The sequence below is a fragment of the Dipteris shenzhenensis genome, chromosome 30, assembly GCF_047967505.1.
Source record: "Dipteris shenzhenensis isolate YYH24624 ecotype China chromosome 30, Dip_SZ_1.0, whole genome shotgun sequence".
NCBI lineage: Eukaryota > Viridiplantae > Streptophyta > Polypodiopsida > Gleicheniales > Dipteridaceae > Dipteris > Dipteris shenzhenensis.
Genome location: NC_141625.1, coordinates 44477480 through 44496235, shown reverse-complemented (window position 1 = coordinate 44496235; position 18756 = coordinate 44477480). Strand labels below are relative to the sequence as shown.

General features: G+C 43.9%; 1 protein-coding gene across 1 annotated transcript in view; it reads right to left on the bottom strand.

Annotated features, from left to right (window-relative positions):
* The window catches only part of LOC147882189 (uncharacterized), a 53299-nt gene extending 35447 nt beyond the window's left edge, over positions 1-17852 (bottom strand). Inside the window, exons 1-3 of the mRNA XM_087401861.1 lie at positions 17582-17852; positions 16976-17113; positions 906-1058 (exon numbers count right to left, since the gene is read on the bottom strand). Of these exons, the coding sequence (XP_087257987.1) occupies positions 906-1058; positions 16976-17113; positions 17582-17797 (507 nt within the window). The 5' untranslated portion in view covers positions 17798-17852. The remainder of the gene's footprint in view (positions 1-905; positions 1059-16975; positions 17114-17581) is intronic.
* Positions 17853-18756: the final 904 nt, after the last annotated feature.

Genomic DNA, 18756 nt, shown 5'->3' with positions numbered 1-18756 from the left:
TCCCCAGCCTACCGGATACAGGATCATAGCATCCAGAGGAAAGCACTCCATGAGGCAGTCCCTCCTGCCTACCTAGACTCCTATCCTACCCAGACCAACGGTGCTTGGCAGCTTTCATAAATGAGGCCGTTCGACACAAGGAGCGGTTGCTCAGAGCACGTAAGGGAGATCAGGGCACACATCTAGACGCAGTTCAAAGTATGATCACCGAGTTTTTCCGACCAGATAGATTTGATCGGGAGGGCTCACAGAGGCGATCCAACCTAAAGCCAAAGAAACGGCAACGTACTAAGGCACGAATCATGCTAGGGGACATCACCTCGATGTTTGCTCGACCAGACGCACAACCCATAAGAGTCACTGTGGCACTTGTTCGCCGCAGGGCTACAGCCAGGAGACCTTAGCGGGCTGTACATGTCCACAGCAGCTAGCGCCCTATCATATGATTTTTTCCCCTACAACACCCTCACACACCGATGCCCTCCTCCTGGAGTTGACACTCTTGCAAGATGCCACCCAAAGAGTCTTTTGCTTTTATTTACGCACGCCTTTTATGGGTAAGACTATGGATTTTTCTGATTATGTATGCATCCTGGGTGTTGATGCCCGTTTAGCGGCTCCACCCTACACACTTTTTATATATAGTGGAAGTACGTACACTAACACACACGCCCCAATGCATGTGTGAGGACATTCCTATTTTATTTGGCTATTTATCTATGTGTGAATATATTTATAGACATAAGGATAAGCCTGCCTATCTCTACGATCAAGGAACGGCAGAGGGCACGAGAACAATGGCGTGGGTCCATGCCTTTACCTATAGGTGGAACGACAACAAAGAATGGAAAAAGTGGTTGCACGTGCCGGGGGGGGGGGGAGAGAGAGAGAGAGAGCTGCAATACCTTATCCATCACCAAGACTAGATCATAATCGACAATATCTCTTGCACAATTGAACATTTCTGCTGGACTCTTTCGGAGTTGTAGACCAAGGTCCTCAGCCACTTCTACAACACGATCATCAGGTGGCTCTCCTATATTATAATCCCTTGTGCCCTACTTAAACCACAAAGTCGAGTCAAAAAGCTGGACCAACATGCACTAATATTGTTTGCATAACACTAAAAGGCCAAACGACCTAGACATATCATTCAAGCATTAAAACATATGACAGCCTCTATTTAATACGTTCTTGCTATCAAAGCTATCTAATACCTTCTTGGCATTTATAAACATATACCTTTGTAAGACTAGAATATATCCAATCATACAAATTTTAACCTACCAACACACACCAACACACATCATTTATTTCAAAAAAAGTTGTCCCTTATTTTTTTAGAACATTTGTACTTCTTTCTTAGTAGATATCAAGGGGGAAATAAATGTTCCATAACCTCAAAAAATGGTGAACATAAGCACATAATCATTCATCAATGTCATCAGTATCAATAATTCGCAAACAGGTTTCACACATCACAACATCATCTCAAATCACAGTGGAGAACATCAACCTCCACAAAGAGAATCACGAGTTTGTATATCATTGGCTATAGGTTAGAGCTGTACTCTAATCATTGGATTAGGGAACTTTCAAATGCTGCTAAGCTTTCACTATGAAATTTTAGTCTATTCTCCCACCCCCTCCACAGTCCTTGAAATGTTTTTCTCCATTCAGCCATATGCCTTCTCTTTCCAATTGCTTGCTCTTGTGCTCATCCCTCTCTTCAATTTGTATCGAATTCAAAACATTTCACTCTTCCAATGCTCAACCAAACCTTGGCAGAGGACCTGACTTGTACACATACACAACTCTCTTTGCATCAGACTCATCCTACCAGAATCCCATCACCACAAGCAGTTTTTCTGCAGCACATACAATGAAGCAATGCTACACTACAATCTTTTTCATCGACACACTGTTTGAGCCAGCATGCAGTGCAAGCAATAACACGTCTCATGATCAAGTTCTATGATCAAAAATCCCTCAAATAGACTTTGAGCATACCTACAACAGAATTTAATTATTTTCTAAAGGGGTATGTACCAACACACAATATGCCCATACATGTCAAGGCGTGCACAGTAGGTAGAATGTGCACATCGTTTACAATCAAAATAGAGTGGCCTAAATAATGTCAGCCATTAAGGACCCTTTGGATTTTGCAAATCGAATATGATTCTTTGCATAGCACACTACAGCATCAACTAGTTACATCTCTCTCACCATTCTTTTTTTTTATGAGGTAAAAAATGATGTGTTATTGATTATCTTTTGTATGATGTTACAAGAGTGAACTCAGCTAATCAATCCTGTCCACCTCCGCAAGAGAAGGTGAGTGGAACTCAAACTACAAGAACTAAGGAAGATGCCTTGCCAGAAAAAATCTGCATCATACTCAAGTTCTGACAATGTTGCAGTATTTGTCTGGGGTACGCTCCAACTCAACAGGATATAGTGTACCCAACCAAGCTAGAAAGCAGTGAGAACTATCTTCTGGCAAACCATTGTAGCCATAAACTTGAAGGGTTGGTTTGTTCATTGTCCATATAGCATATCTATCTCTTGCAATCCACATCACATCTGCCATAACGCTTGGGCTCTTACAAGTTCCCAGTCCTTTTGTAGCATGTTATGGGAATCTCCTAGCAAACATACCACCCAGCTGTACCTTATGCCCTGGCAGCCTGCACAGTCTTCCATATTTATCTGGCAGAAGGACAACCACAAAGATGTGGAATATGTCTTCTTTTGCTAGAGGACATCTTTAACAATTCCCTGAGGATATTCCCACCTGGCTGCTCTTGCAGTTGTCCACAGGCTGCTCTTGCATTTGTCCACAGAGCTTGAAGGTATCCTGTTTTTAGGAATCTCCTGCTGCCATAGACATTTGAACCTGAAATCCCAAACCGAAGGGTGGTCTCTCTTGCCCCATTTAGGATTCAATTTGTTATCAATGGAGAGGTGGAAGAGGATTTAATCTTTCAAAGAAACTAGCTTGAAAAACAATTTACTGGGCTGCTCCCCTTCCTTCAGCAAAGACAACAAGATTTCTCAATATTCTCCCACCACCCATAGGCACTACCCCTCAAAATAACTAGTGTGATCAGGATTCAGGATGCAAGATCCTTGAAGAGAAAGCTGAGGCCTCCTCTTTATAGACAAACTAGGATAGCTTTTTGGCAGGTTATAGAAAAAAGGGCTTCTATTGGAGAGGATTTAAGGAGGTTTCTTTTGAGCAACAATTCTAAGAATTTTGGAGGAAATTCTTAGAGCAAAAATCCTCTTCACCCATCACAAGCCAAAGCACATGACCAAATATGCTCAATCATTATATGATGTCCCAATCAGCCAATTTTAGGTGTTTTGAATTCCTAAAGCCACAGTAGCACATACCCTTGCCAAGGCTATGTAAATGATGCCATATTACTATCCCAACTTCTTAACAAAGTAATTTGCTCTACTACCAAACTATCACAATTAACAATTTCATGGTGAAGGTTTGCAGAGAAATACTTTAGCCTTATATCAATGTGACTGCATAGAGAGCAAGGACAAAGAGCCCAAGCACAATAGCATTACATCTTTACTCTCATAGCAATCATTGAGGAGGGCAAAGTGAAACATTAGAGAATACTTCTTAGTTTTGGGAAGGCATTTGACACTATGCCTCTTGAGTCTTGCTTGCCTAACCATAAGACTATATGACTTACAAATACAAGGGGAGACTATCACAACTCTAAAGCAACTTATGAGAGCCTCACAGCACATCTGCACAACAAGAGGATGGGCAGATAATATTGTCAACACCATAAGAGTGTCCTCTGTCAACAACCTTGTTTCATCTTACTCTTACATTGTCCAGCTGTCCACATTTATGGACACTCTCAGCGAGAGGGGTCACCTTGAACGTGTTGATCTTTCTTTATGCAAATGATGTTACTCGTGTCATCTTTTGCCAATTGCCTTCGCCACAACTTGCACACTCTCCAAGAATTTGTGATTGGAGAGACGTCAAGGTCAGCCTTGGAGAAACCATGCATCTGATCGTCCACCCTTTGAGCCCAAACAGGTAGAGGTAGATCTTCATATATATGGGAAGCTAATCAAGATAGTTTCATTATTCATTACCAAGGGATATGCCTCCCTCGCAAAACTAGAGCAATGGTGCTTTCAAGCACACATCTGGAATCCACACTAGTCAAAGTAGGAACTTGTACAGAACTACAAGTTGGGGACTAAACCTCAATGAAGCTCGAGACTAGCCCAAGATAGAGTGACTACAAGTAACGCTTCTCTTCCATAGTAAGCCCATTGTTAGTTCGGGTCATCACCTCAATTAATAGGTCATGCACATCCCATATAGAATAACGGTCATGCACATCTCATAGAGAATAACCTTACATTCAGAGTGCTCTCTTTACTTATTTTCCAATGTAATGATATGACTTTGAAGCCCTTTCAAAGAGTATTCATTTACATGCATAAAGTATTGGCACGTAATTAGAGCTGACGTGGCTTCCACTGCATTCAAGATTAGGCTTTAATGTCCAACTCGCTATACACGGCAAACAACTTATGTAACTCCTCACACTAGAATTTGCACTTTGGGGAATTTAGTCAACTTCACTCTTTTTCAAAAACTAATTTTGCATTTATAAATCCTAACCTAAAAGTGTTTTCCTACATTGCTTGGTGAAAAAAGGTGAGTATGGAGGCACCAACCAACAGCCTGCCCTTTGCTTGATTGAATGATGAAATTGCAAATGTGTACGTGTGTGCGCGCACATACGTGCGTGCATGTGGGGGTGGGGGGGGGATTCATTTGGCCTTCCTTTGTGTATACCTAGATGAATCCAAGAACATTCCCAAACTCATCCTCTAAAAACACAACATAGTGCAGTTTCAATCTTACGATAGTCACTCACAAGGTTGAAAACCATAAACTCCATCATGCATAGCAAGGACTAGCTACTATGACATCCCCACTGACGTCATCAGCGCCCAACAGTGGGTGTAGACCATAGTATAAAAATATGCTCTCACACATACAAATCCACACACCCACACATACTTGCGCATCCATTTATACAAAGTCTTCGTACTGAGTTTCTGTCGGCACTCCGGAGGTGAAGGGCAGACTCAGCCATGATGAAGGCTAGCACTAAAGGAGAAGGCTAATCAAAAGGTAGTCCAAAATCTCTTCATTCAAGCTACAACTGCTTGTGAAGTCTAAACATTTTCATTTTAGTCTCTCCCCAACGAGCATCTAAATCTAAAACTAGCTGATAGGGCAACGCACCATTTAAGATAGAAAGAATTATCACAATACCAGCAGGCCGCAACTTGGACGAAAACTTCACAAGGTGAAATTTGCATGTCCGCTAATACGGCAGAAGCATATACCTAGATGAATCTAGGAACATTCCCAAACTCATCCTCTAAAAACACAACATAGTGCAGTTTCAATCTCATGATAGTCACTCACAAGGTTGAAAACCATAAACTCCATCATGCATAGCAAGGACTAGCTACTATGACATCCCCACTGACGTCATCAGCGCCCAACAGTGGGTGTAGACCATAGTATAAAAATATGCTCTCACACATACAAATCCACACACCCACACATACTTGAGCATCCATTTATACAAAGTCTTCGTACTGAGTTTCTATCGGCACTCCGGAGGTGAAGAGCAAACTCAGCCATGATGAAGGCTAGCACTAAAGGAGAAGGCTAATCAAAAGGTAGTCCAAAATCTCTTCATTCAAGGTACAACTGCTTGTGAAGTCTAAACATTTTCATTTTAGTCTCTCCCCAACGAGCATCTAAATCTAAAACTAGCTGATAGGGCAACGCACCATTTAAGATAGAAAGAATTATCACAATACCAGCAGGCCGCAACTTGGACGAAAACTTCACAAGGTGAAATTTGCATGTCTGCTAATACAGCAGAAGCATACACCTAGATGAATCCAGGAACATTCCCAAACTCATCCTCTAAAAACACAACATAGTGCAGTTTCAATCTCATGATAGTCACTCACAAGGTTGAAAACCATAAACTCCATCATGCATGGCCTTCCTTTGTGTAGCCCATCTTGGAGCGGCATGGCTAAATAGCAACGGAAAAGGCATTCAACAGCATAGAAGTAGGTGGAGCAACTGGCTACCATTAGTGTGGTTGCAGAAATAACATCACGCCTCTGCAAAACAAATAAAGAAGAAGGGAGTGAGGGGACTATATGTCCTCCTTCAATTGGGAATCCAATGAAGTAACTCCACCCCTATAGAGGAGGACTAATGTCTCCTTTCCAATGATGAGGGCTCAATTGCTAACTAAATGGACTAGTAAAGTTCGCTTCGTTTCTCATATGCTTCACTTTGCTTCGAATACATATATTCATGCACAGGATATCCAGTTGGAGAAAGGAGCAAGTTCACAGATAAAATCAAACAAAGGTATGCCAAGATGAGCATGTGCCAAGGGCATTGCTTTGACATCAATGTAAGAGTGGAGAAACAAAAACAAGTAGAAAACCACAACAAATGGTAGGAAATAAAGGGGAACAAGGGGGGGGGGAGAGAATGACATGAGGGCAGAGGGGACACTAGCCGAACCCCAAGCAAGAGGGCTGAATGGATTAGAGTGTAGAGGCCACATCAACAAGAGGTACAAATGACTTAACGGTTGAGTTGTGTTGTTCCCTCCCAAGACTACCCTTTTATCCATCAACATCCCTCAATGTTGCTAACTACCAGCTAACCTTAGCTAAATTTTAACCTGTATTACCTGAAGCTGTAGAAATCTCATAACATTGTTTTAAGTATATCTTTTGTGTACACTTTGAATGAGCACAACCAAAATTTGTGAGATTTGTGCTCAAGATATACAAGGGAAGCTAATGGATGGAAGTTATGTCATTATAAAAGCTAGGACATGTAAAGAAAACATTACATTAATTGCCATAATGTTAAAAATCGAAGGCTCAAATCAAAGCAAGACTCTACGAGCAACAATGGTGGATGATGACGTATCCACACACATGCATTGCAGAAACATGCCTAAACACACAAAAACTTGCCTCACACAAATCCCACACGCACACTGACAAATAAATAGATTTGAATAAATAGATTTATACAAGGTTCTCATACAAGCCCCTAACAAGGCTCCAAGGATGAAGGGCCAACTTAGTCATCATGCCAACTAAAGGCTAACACTTTTCCCTAGTACTACGGGAAAACACTCACCTTCAACGAAATGGAAGCTATACTATTACAACAAGAAGCGAAGGCAAAGAAGATGTTCGATGGAGAGGATGAGAGATGTAAAGCAAGAGCATATCCTAAGGATGAAACAAAGGTAATGAGCCTTTAGGCAATCGTGGCAGCAAAGTTCTTCTATTTTGTCACACCACACCACTATGGGGAGAATTGCACAAGAACAAGCAAACCAAAAGAAAGGTGAATATGAACCCAAGGAGGAGTCAAAGTCAAACTCAACCAATCATGCAAATAGTGAAAAACTATTCGTGGCAAATATTTAAGGCTCACTCAGTAAAGGAAGAGGAATGGATTGCAAACAATGGTGCTACCAAGCACATGTCAAGCAAGATAGAGTGGTTCAAAACCTTGAAGCCAACGCATCCAAAATCTACGATAATGGTGGGCAACAGCAAAGCATATCCAATGAATGAAATTGGCAACATCTCAACACTCCAAGAAGAGATAGTCTCCAATGTTATGCCTTTTGCAAGTCTTTCCTTTCATTTAGCTAGGATGACACATAGCATGAAGGTGGAATTCGACAACCAAGATGTTGTTGTCAATTAAAAGACAAAGGGATGGTAGTAGCAAAGAGGATTGAGGAGGGAAACCTTTATAGAAACACAACTTTTGTAATCCATTATGAAGCAGGGCACTCCAAGTTGTGGCAAGAGTAGTCTCAAGACGTCAGCAATAGCAATCTTTCATAGATGCAGAAGACCACTTGTAACAAAAGTGGTATTTTAGTAACCTTTTTATTAGCCTTGTTCTTTGTACTTTGTACTTTAGGCTCTAGATTGATGCCACGTGGCAGTGTGGGGTTACGATCACGATCCCATAAATAAAGTTGTAATTTGACTTGCCCTACTTCCTATAAGAGGCATGCCCCACCCCCATTTGTACAAGCTTGATTTCCACACTGTTATAAAGCCAAAATGGATTTCTACCAGGGTTTCTAAGCTCAAGCTGAATTCTAAGATGGAATTAACCATTTACTGTCCTTTTGCAGCCCCTCGCAAGACCTGTTGTAAGTCCAGCCCCTGACTTACTCTCTCAGCCTCTCTTCCTCCATTCTAAAAGGTACTTCTATGCTTCCTTCGGTGTGTACTTTCTACAATGTACATTCCAGCAAGTGAATTTCTGATTTTAAGGCATGAATCTAGCCTATTTCCTATCCCAAGCTATTCTAAAGGAGATTAGACTAGCCTAGAGCTGTCAATTGAGTTAAATAGGCTGAGAAATAGCTCTAGTTATAGCAGCCTTGTTCCAGTGGTATTAGAGCACTTTTTTTGGGAATTTGTGGGGGAAATAATATTAGTTTGCTTTGAAACTTGGAGCACATCATCTTGATCCATGGGCCTATCTACCTGCAAAAAACCGTCGCGGCCAGGTGTCTAGATCTGCAGATATATATGTGGCAGCCCTAGACTAGGTTAAATTCCAAAGTCATCAGATCAGCATGATTCTTACATCAGTTTGATCAGCAGATCAAAAGCCCTCAAGAAATTTCTGGAAATTCCATGGTATGCGTCAGCATTACTCAGGTTTTATGAGCGACTTTCAGGTCATTTGCCCTAATTTCTACCTTGAAAGAAACTTTTCTGAACATCAGCAGTTATAGTCTTCCTAAAATTTGGGGCTTTCATGTTCTTCCTGCATATATACAGTCACCCCAGCTGATTACACTCCTGTACAAAGTTTGGTACTGATTCCATCCAGTGCAATTTTTACTGTCAGAAGTTATGATTTCTCTAAAATTTGGGGCTTTTGAGTTTTTCCAGTTAATCTGACCTATCCTTTTCCACCTATACCCAATCTGAATATTTGGTTGGGAATTGAGCTCCAAATTGGGCCAAACTGTGAATCTGGCACATCAGCAGTGAATCTACTGTTTGGGATACTAAAATGCCTAACAAGAGGACTAGAAGTCAAGACAGGAAGCATCCTGTGGGTGACCCTGATCCTAACACTGATACTGAAGCTGTGGGTGATGCTATAAGGTTTCGAGGAATGGCCATTCTTGACATTGGCCACATTGATGTTGATCAGGGTGAAGGAGCTGATTTCAATGATACTCATGATGATACACAAGGGATCTTGGAAACCTCTACTCATGTGCAAATGTCTCTCAGTCAAGAGCAGGTTATAAAAAGCTGTATGGCCCCTATGCTGCAGATATTCAAAGACTTGACTAATGAGATCAGGATGAACAACCAAAGGATGGACCAGAGGATTGCAGAATTTATCTTCAACCATGAATAGAGGGTTTGACCAACTCAAAAGGAGCCAAATCCAGGAGGGAAAGAGACCTATGTAGGCTACCCTTGAAACAAGTCCTGATTCTGATGATGAATTTGAGCATGTGACCAAGGCTGAAGGGTTTATCGCATCAGCTAAAAGAGTTTACCATAGGAATGGTGGGGTTGCATCGAGAGCAAAGGACCTTCAACAAGAAAAGTCCAAGCCCTGAAACTGAAGCTTTATTCCAGAGACTTATGAATACAGGAGTCTCCCTGCTGACCTCAGGTCAGTTCTCATATTCCAGAAATATCTGCAAAGTGTGAGACCCTCAGAAACCAAAAGGGGAATACTGCAGGGTAGTGAGGTTGAGGATAAGATTACCCTTTCCAAGTTCAAAGGGGAGACAGGTTCACCCAGTGAATTGGAAGAATGGATCAGTAAATTGGAAGACCATTTTTTATTATATCCTAAAGGGGATCAGGGTAAAATTGTTAGAAAATACCCAACAGAGGGTACGCACAGCGGAAGACTTATAGTAATGCCCAGGAGCTCACACAGTGTGTGGTGTGGGGTGTGGAATCACAAACTTCTTTACTTATGTGCATTCAATAGATGTGCAGACTCATCAATAGACAATGAACCAGCCAGATAGAGAAACCACCAAAATATATATTTCCGTCCAAAACTATGGACACAATACAAGAGAGATAGATCCAGAGTCCCACCAATGGTGTGGTCCTCTGATCTTACCACAAGGTCCTTCTCCTATCAGCTGGCTATCTCTAGACTCGAGCCCGCGTGCTCCACCTGGAGCTTCTGTAGACTTTCCGTCCTTTGACCTCAGCTCCTTGCTGCCCTAGAAGACAGCCAAGGTCTCAGCCTCACACTGAGCTAAGTCTACAGCAACACTAGTACTCCTTCAGCTTCTGGATGTAGGCCCCAAGGGTTGTGCTCTGCTGCTCCTTTCTGCTCTGCTGGAAGCTGCACTGCTGGATGCTAAAATGAGGCAAGAGCCTCTCCTTTTATAGGCCCTAGGCCTTGCTGAAAAAACCGACCAGCCTGCAGCAGACTGGCCGACCAGTCTCTGGCTGGTCCAGCCCTATAAGGGCTCACAACCCGGGGCTTTTATGGCCCAAACTTCCAGGACCTTTGGCCCTCCATTCAAGGCAGGGGTCCAGCGTATATAAGGCATGCCTTCTGCCCACAGACAGTCACATTTGCTGCTCCACATCTGCGCCTGCACATCCTGCACCTCTGCCAGGCCCTTCCCAGCCACGTGTCCTACACCGTACTGTCCCGTACGTCCTGCTGTCCTGACCCGCTTGTACCGCGCCATGTGATCGCTATTTATTCCGGGTTCCTTGTGCTGGCTACTGCTTCGCCTTTTGCTGCTGCAGATCCATCCTAGCTCCAGGTACCCTCCATCTCTTTGATGCTTGCCCACATGGCATCCAATCAGATGCCCATGTGACAGACACTCAAACCCTAGGTTCACCCCCCCCATGCTCTCCTCATATGGGGGCTTACAGATGGGGAGGTGACCTTTCCAACACCCCCTCTCACCGACACATCTCGGCCCAATGCCTACACGTCGATGACGATGCTCCAGTAACTCCCTGGTTGTAGTCCTCTGGAACCTTTCGGCGTCGAAATCTTTTCCTGGCTTTTCATCCAGTGGCTCCTGCTCCATCAGGTCCGGTTCCGCTTCCGCACACCACCCTGGTACACAGGTCCATCTCTAGTAGCACCTCCTGGCACCACCATCTTCCGTCACATTCCTGCCTTCGAACTCGAGCAATCCAGCCGTCACAATCTTCCAGTTGTCCCCCTCATAATGAGTGAACAACCTGGAGTCTTCCAGGCACCATGCTCTGAGGGTCTGTTTCAACCCGTCCTTCCTTTGGCAAGGTCTGCAACCAATGAATATTTCCAGATAACCTGGACCATGAACTCTCACTGAGTTCTCAAGCAGGTACTCTTCTGGCTTCAGTACTCTTTGTCCATCACCTTCTAGCAATCTACGTCCAAGATTTGAAGAAGCACCAATACTTCCCCTTCTGCCTTCGAAGAAGGCCAATTCCTTCCAATCTCTTATCACCTGAGACAAATGAAGAGCAGAGTCTCTCCACAGCATGCTATAAAGGCTCAAATGCAGAATATCAAATACATACAAGACTGTTGTACTGCCTGAATGTTCGCTCTGAAAGCAAACTCTCATTGAGGCACCCACCAAGCGATTGTGTAATCCTGTACTGTCCCCTTCTGAACTCCAGCATCCATCTGACCATGAGACCCCAGGGCCTTCCATGGAATCCACCCTCGTGTCAGGGTCAACAGCCACACACCTGGAAGGTACCAAGCGCTCCATGCTGTCCTTCACCATCACAAAGGCATCTGACTCCTCGTCGACCCACATCTCTATGTCAGACATCCTCACTGTGATTTCTGGATCAACATATCTGACCTTGGTAACACTCGGTGATGTCACCAGGAACAACTCTTTGATTACCACATTTGCTTTGGCCTCTCCCTCTGAATCTGAGTCAGACTCCTTTTTGTTTTTCAGATCCGCCTTTTTCTTTCTGCAGTCCTTTGCAAAATGTCCTGGCGTATCACAGTAGAAACACTTCTTCTTATGCTTCCTCTTCCAAGTCCCCTCGTCGTCGGAGTCGTCTTTCTTGGACTTGCCACCGTTAGGCTTGCCCTTTCCTTTGCCAGCGGAATCCTTCGCTAGCATCGCCTTGTCGTCTTTGTCCTCGTTGTAGAGTTTCTCCCGAGCTTCCTCCTATAGCAGTAACGGACCCAACTCCTCAAACGTCAAAGGTTTAGTCCTCTGTCCTGCTATCACAACCGTAACAAAGCTCTTGAAACTCCGAGGCAGTCTCCTCAGTACCATCAAGGCCAAATGGCATGAGTCTGTCTTCTGACCAATTGTTGCCAGCTGATCCCTCACCACCTTGACCTTCGTCAAATGGCTATGTATCGTATCTCCTTCTTCCATATCAAAATTGTAGAGTTGATGCTGAAGGAGCACAATCCAGGAGGTATTGTCTGTCTCGTACAGATCCTTCAGGGTGGCCCACGCCTCCACTGACGTCTCGGCTAGCTGGATATGCGGAAGAATGGAGTCCGCCATAGTCCCTATGATTATTGCCAGGGCATGGGCATCTCTGTCTTCCCAAGCTTCAAGCTCCTCTCTGTCTACTGCCATGAGTATCTCCCCTTTCCTGTCCACCATGTCCTCCGGCTTCAACTCCACTCCCGTGGTCAGCTTCCACAACTTCCGAGCCACTAAATGACTCCGGATCTTCACTTTCCAGATCAGGTAATTAGTCCCGTCCAGGTTCCCAGACTCTCCAAAGTTAGGGATAGTGAAAGAGAGAAAACTGGGGGAGGAGGAAGGGAAAGCAGGGGCTGAAGAGGCTGTAGAGGTCGACATCTCTGCTGTTTATACCACACAGCAAAGTCAACCAAACTCAATTTCAATAAACCATAACTCTGAATGCACCTCACTAAACCTGAGTCACCCTCCTTCTCGCAAGGGCACAATCCTCCAGTCATGGAAGTCGATTCCCTAGAGCTTCTCAATCAGGGTCGTCCTTCAGCAAGGTCCCTGCCTTCAGGCTCCCACACCTGTGAGCCTCCTACTTGGGCTCTGATACCATGTTAGAAAATACCCAACAAAGGGTACGCACAGCGGAAGACTTATAGTAATGCCCAAGAGCTCACACAATGTGTGGTGTGGGGTGTGGAATCACAAACTTCTTTACTTATGTGCATTCAATAGATGTGCAGACTCATCAATAGACAATGAACCAGCCAGATAGAGAAACCACCGAAATATATATTTCCGTCCAAAACTATGGACACAATACAAGAGAGATAGATCCAGAGTCCCACCAATGGTGTGGTCCTCTGATCTTACCACAAGGTCCGTCTCCTATCAGCTGGCTATCTCTAGACTCGAGCCCGCGTGCTCCACCTTGAGCTTCTGTAGACTTTCCGTCCTTTGACCTCAGCTCCTTGCTGCCCTAGAAGACAGCCAAGGTCTCAGCCTCACACTGAGCTAAGTCTACAGCAACACTGGTACTCCTTCAGCTTCTGGATGTAGGCCCCAAGGGTTGTGCTCTGCTGCTCCTTTCTGCTCTGCTGGAAGCTGCACTGCTGGATGCTGAAATGAGGCAAGAGCCTCTCCTTTTATAGGCCTAGGGCCTTGCTGAAAAAACCGACCAGCCTGCAGCAGACTGGCCGACCAGTCTCTGGCTGGTCCAGCCCTATAAGGGCTCACAACCCGGGGCTTTTATGGCCCAAACTTCCAGGGCCTTTGGCCCTCCATTCAAGGCAGGGGTCCAGCCTATATAAGGCATGCCTTCTGCCCACAGACAGTCACATTTGCTGCTCCACATCTGCACCTGCACATCCTGCGCCTCTGCCAGGCCCTTGCCAGCCACGTGTCATGCACCGTACTGTCCCGTACGTCCTGCTGTCCTGACCCGCCTGTACCGCGCCATGTGATCGCTATTTATTCCGGGTTCCTTGTGCTGGCTACTGCTTCGCCTTTTGCTGCTGCAGATCCATCCTAGCTCCAGGTACCCTCCATCTCTTTGATGCTTGCCCACATGGCATCCAATCAGATGCCCATGTGACAGACACTCAAACCCTAGGTTCACCCCCCCCATGCTCTCCTCATATGGGGGCTTACAGATGGGGAGGTGACCTTTCCAACAAAAATAAGATTTGCTGTGCTTCATCTTGAGGATTATGCCTACACATGGTGGAGGCAGTTGCAACAAGATGTTGTAGGAGGGATTCAAAAAAGAGATGTTTCAAACTTTTATTTCTCCTCTAGCCAGGGATCAGTATATTTGCAGGTGGTATGATTTGACTCAGCAAGGATCAGTGAAAAATTATGTCAAAACGGTTTTGGAAACTTGCTCTATTCATCCATGGCATTGATGACAGGAGTAGAATGCTCAAATTTATCCATGGACTACATCCTAGTATATACTGCCTCAAATGTGGCGGCTCAAAGGACCAGTTCTCTTAAGGAAGCCATGCAGTTGGCTGAGTTATATGAATTGAAGTATAATCTAAAGGAGAAGACCTTGGGCATTGGCCATTTTGTAACCAAATCCTCAGTCAATCCTACTGATGCAAACAAGCCCCCTTCATCAACTACAGCCCCTTCTATCCCTAGGTATCCTACAGTTTATGGCAGCAACATGGGGCACACTAGGCATATAAGGCTGCAGATGCACAGGCACCCATCAAACCTAGTGCAAAGGATGATCTAGGTGAGAAGAAAGACCAACTAGAGTTATATCAATTCCAAACAGATTGGAAGCAATCATTGATGACAGGAAAAAGAAGAATCTGTGTTATCTATGTGGAAAAAAATGGAGCCCTGAGCATCGGAGTGTGTGCAAAACCAACTCAGGAGCAAAAGTTAGCATGATCATTGAGATTGAGGATGATCCCATTCAGCATGACTTGGCAATAGAATCAGAGTTCGATGAGTGTGAAAACAATGACCAGGTTGAGGTGGAGGCTACTCAATCTACTCATGTATCTAAGAGGAAACCTTTTTTCCCATTTGACCCTGATGGGTCCATTCCATGTGACACCATGGTAGGTAATTCTGTCAATCTAATCATCCGAGGATACCCCAGCAGTGGAGGATTGAAGTAATTGATGACTTTCTGGATATTGACAGAGATTCACAGGGGAATTCATGTGTTGATGATGATAACATGTTCTGGGACACCCAACCTGATCTGTACAGCTAGAGGTGCCCAAACACTCAGATTAAAAGGGGCAATTAATGGCAGACCTGTCCATATCTTGGTAACATTCCAAGTCTGTCCAAGCAGTCAGGTTGCATCCTACAGAGATTGAACATGGCTACGTGTACAAGTGGCTAATGGAGAGCATACTATCATCAGGTACTGCTGTCAAGCCACCAAAATTCAGTTGTCCTCAGATTATACCTTCCAAGGAGACTTTTTTGCTTTGGATATGGGGCCAATAGACATTACTGGGCTGTGAATGGCTGAGAGCTCTTGCCGAGATTACCATGGAATTCAACCACATGTATATGAGATTTGTCCATAAGGGTAAGGAGATACTATTGGGAGGCCATGAACCACCTTAGCTGGCTGTCATTTCTTCCAGAAATTTGGCAAAAGACCTCAAGGATGTTTGTGCAATCTACCCTCCATCTGAGGACGAGGTTATGGTTGAGGATCAAGAGATGAAAGAGCTATTACGGCAATATTCAGATGTGTTTGCTGATCATCTCCCACCTCAATGGACATTGACCACTCCATCACTTTTGAGCCAGCTTCCAAAACAGGTAACAAAGCCCCCTACAGGTTGTCAAGAGTAGAGAGGGAGGAGGTGGCTAGGCAGGTGAAGGAGCTACTGGATAGAGATTTTATCACTCACAGCCAGTCCCCCTTTGCCTCATCTGTCCTTTTGGTGAAAAAAAAGGATGGTTCCTACAGAATGTTCATTGAGTATAGGGACCTAAACAAAATGACCATAAAGAACAGATTTCATGTACCTAGGGTTGATGATCTCCTAGATGACTTTAAGGGAGCTAAGTTCTTCACTAAGATAGACCTCAGATCTGGGTATCATCAAATTAGGATGAAAGAGGAGGATGAACCAAAGACAACCTTTAGAACTGAAAGGGGATTGTATCAGTTTAGGGTGATGGCATTTCGCCTCACCAATGCCCCAGCTACTTTCCAAGCCCTCATGAACAAAATTTTGCAGCCTTACCTCTACAAGTTCTCCTTGGTATTCTTTGATGATATTCTCTTTGATAATATTCTGATCTACAGCAAGACTAAGGAGGACCATCTCTCACATGTGAAGCAGATTTTACAGGGAGCTCACCAGCTCTATGCCAAGCCAAGTAAATGTACCTTCATGGGAAATGAGGTAGATTATTTGGGACACATTGTAGGCAGCAATGGAATTAGGGTGGATCCGACCAAAGCGAAATGCATTGTGGAATGGCCACAACCAGTAAATGTAACTCAATTGAGGGGGTTTGCCTTGCCTCCTTTTATAGAGATTCATTAGGCACTTTGCTAAGATTGCCGCTCCTCTCACTATTTGTCTGCATGTTTAGATAGAAGCCAAGGTTCATGCATCGTTATTATGCATTGCCCTAGTATTCCTCTTTGGTTATGCCAGCGGGCCTTAACGAAGAGATTTGAGTAAAAAGTAGCTTCAAAGGGTTGTAGGATAAATTAATGTTCTTTGCATGACAGCAATAAGGTGCATGCATAGATATCCTAGCTAGAGAATTACGTAAAACTTGCAATTGAGATTTAAAGGCGATGCAGGGATCTAAAAAGGCAACCTTTTAACCACCAGAATTGACTTTTGGGTTTTCACCGTCCCTTTAAATTATGGTACATGCAATTGGTGAGGTTTGAGAATGCGTGTAACCTTAGAACTGCATTCGAGTACGTCTTGTAGACCTTCCTCCTTGATAAGGGATCTGAAGATTGCCTCCGCCAACACAGAACGGCACACATTGCCTTCGCTTAAAAACAAGATCTTTGTCTTTTGCTCATTTTGAAGTTCCTGAAATAGAGGGGTTGCCTCGATTCGTCAGATAGAAGGAAAACACTCTTTCGAGCTACAAGAAGCTATGGAATAATTAAGGCAAGTTTTCCTTGCTTACACTATTGAACAACGACGACAAGAAAGTTTTAAAACTGTATATTGATCGTCCGGAAGGTAGACATGACAACACATAATGACACAATTCGCTTCCAGTGTCTGACACCATTAAAACTAATGAAACCGTTCTGCGCACAAAAATGAGGATTTTGCTTGTCAGGAAAGCTTTCCAAATAGGTAACACCAACTTACACTCGGACTAGGAAACTCGCGAACGTACGTTGGCAGTGCCATGCAAATTCCGGAATTAACTATTGTTCGTTCATTTAGAATTTGTTCACTCAGCTTTCTCAGCAGCAATGACCGTACAGACACTTCACGAATTATCAACGAAGGTAATCTGTGAAGAGCAGCGATATATATGCATACTTGATGGTAGACCGGGGAGGATCGGAACACAGGTTGGACGCAATTGCTACTAACGTCGAGGCGTTCTGGAGGAGCAATGTCGTCATCGAGGTGGCCACCCGTATCTGAATTTGAAAGCTGGGCACGCAATGTGAGTGTAGGACGAGGCGAGAAGAGAGGGAGGGGGCGAGGGCGAGGGCGAATGAGAGGAATGGCGGAAATGCAAGGCAGAGCCATCTTAAGGGGGGGGCAGGCTTATCTCAAGTTGAATTTGGCCTTCAGCCTTCCCCTCTCTCCCTGTTAAAATTGAGGTTAGTGTTAAGGATTGTGTTAGTTTCTTTACATTAACCCTAACCTATTATAAGTTGTTAGGTTTACCTTAACTACTATTCCATCTCCCATTTTAGTTAATGGACATTAAAGTTTGTTTTTCTTTACTACTACCTCAACCACTCTTCCTTTCTTTAAAGCAACGTCATAGTGGTTTTCCCACCTTGTTTTTTTTTAAGGTATTTACGAAGCTAGAAGCTAATCGCTTGACCCACCACTTTCCGATCCTTGCCTCTCAATCCCTACGAAAGAATCAAACACAGCTCGTTCCTACAAACCACATGCCCTCAAGTAGGGCCATCTAACCACGACAGTGGAGGTGAACCCGAGCAAGTTACCTAACAAAACTATTTTCCAATTTCGTACAAGAGAACCACTACACCAATTCACACAAGAGAACTGCTACACCAACCCACATCTTTGCATCACAATCTATATCCGAGAACACACACCCTTGGCAACCGAACGAGACCAAATAAATGTTGAGCAAATTTTGCAGAACACTTGCACAACGGATTCAACAGAGTCATGACCAACCTCGCTCTAATTGGCAACCAATTGTGAAGAACCTTCTAAAGCAAAAGCCTAGCACTACGTGACACTAGTGGTTCCAAATATCCCCAAACCTATTTCGCCATTGTCAACAGCTTCGATCGATGGAGTTTAAATCCTAACCGTCCAATAATCCGTAATGGTAAAATTGACAAAAGTAATCGGCTAAATTACAGCCATGTGACATTACATATTACACAAACAATTACTTCTTAAAAAATAAAAAACAACAACATTAAACACTAAATAACCATCACGCTCACAAAAATAAAATACAAATGAAAACAAAACATCATTTTATTTATTTTGTCGAT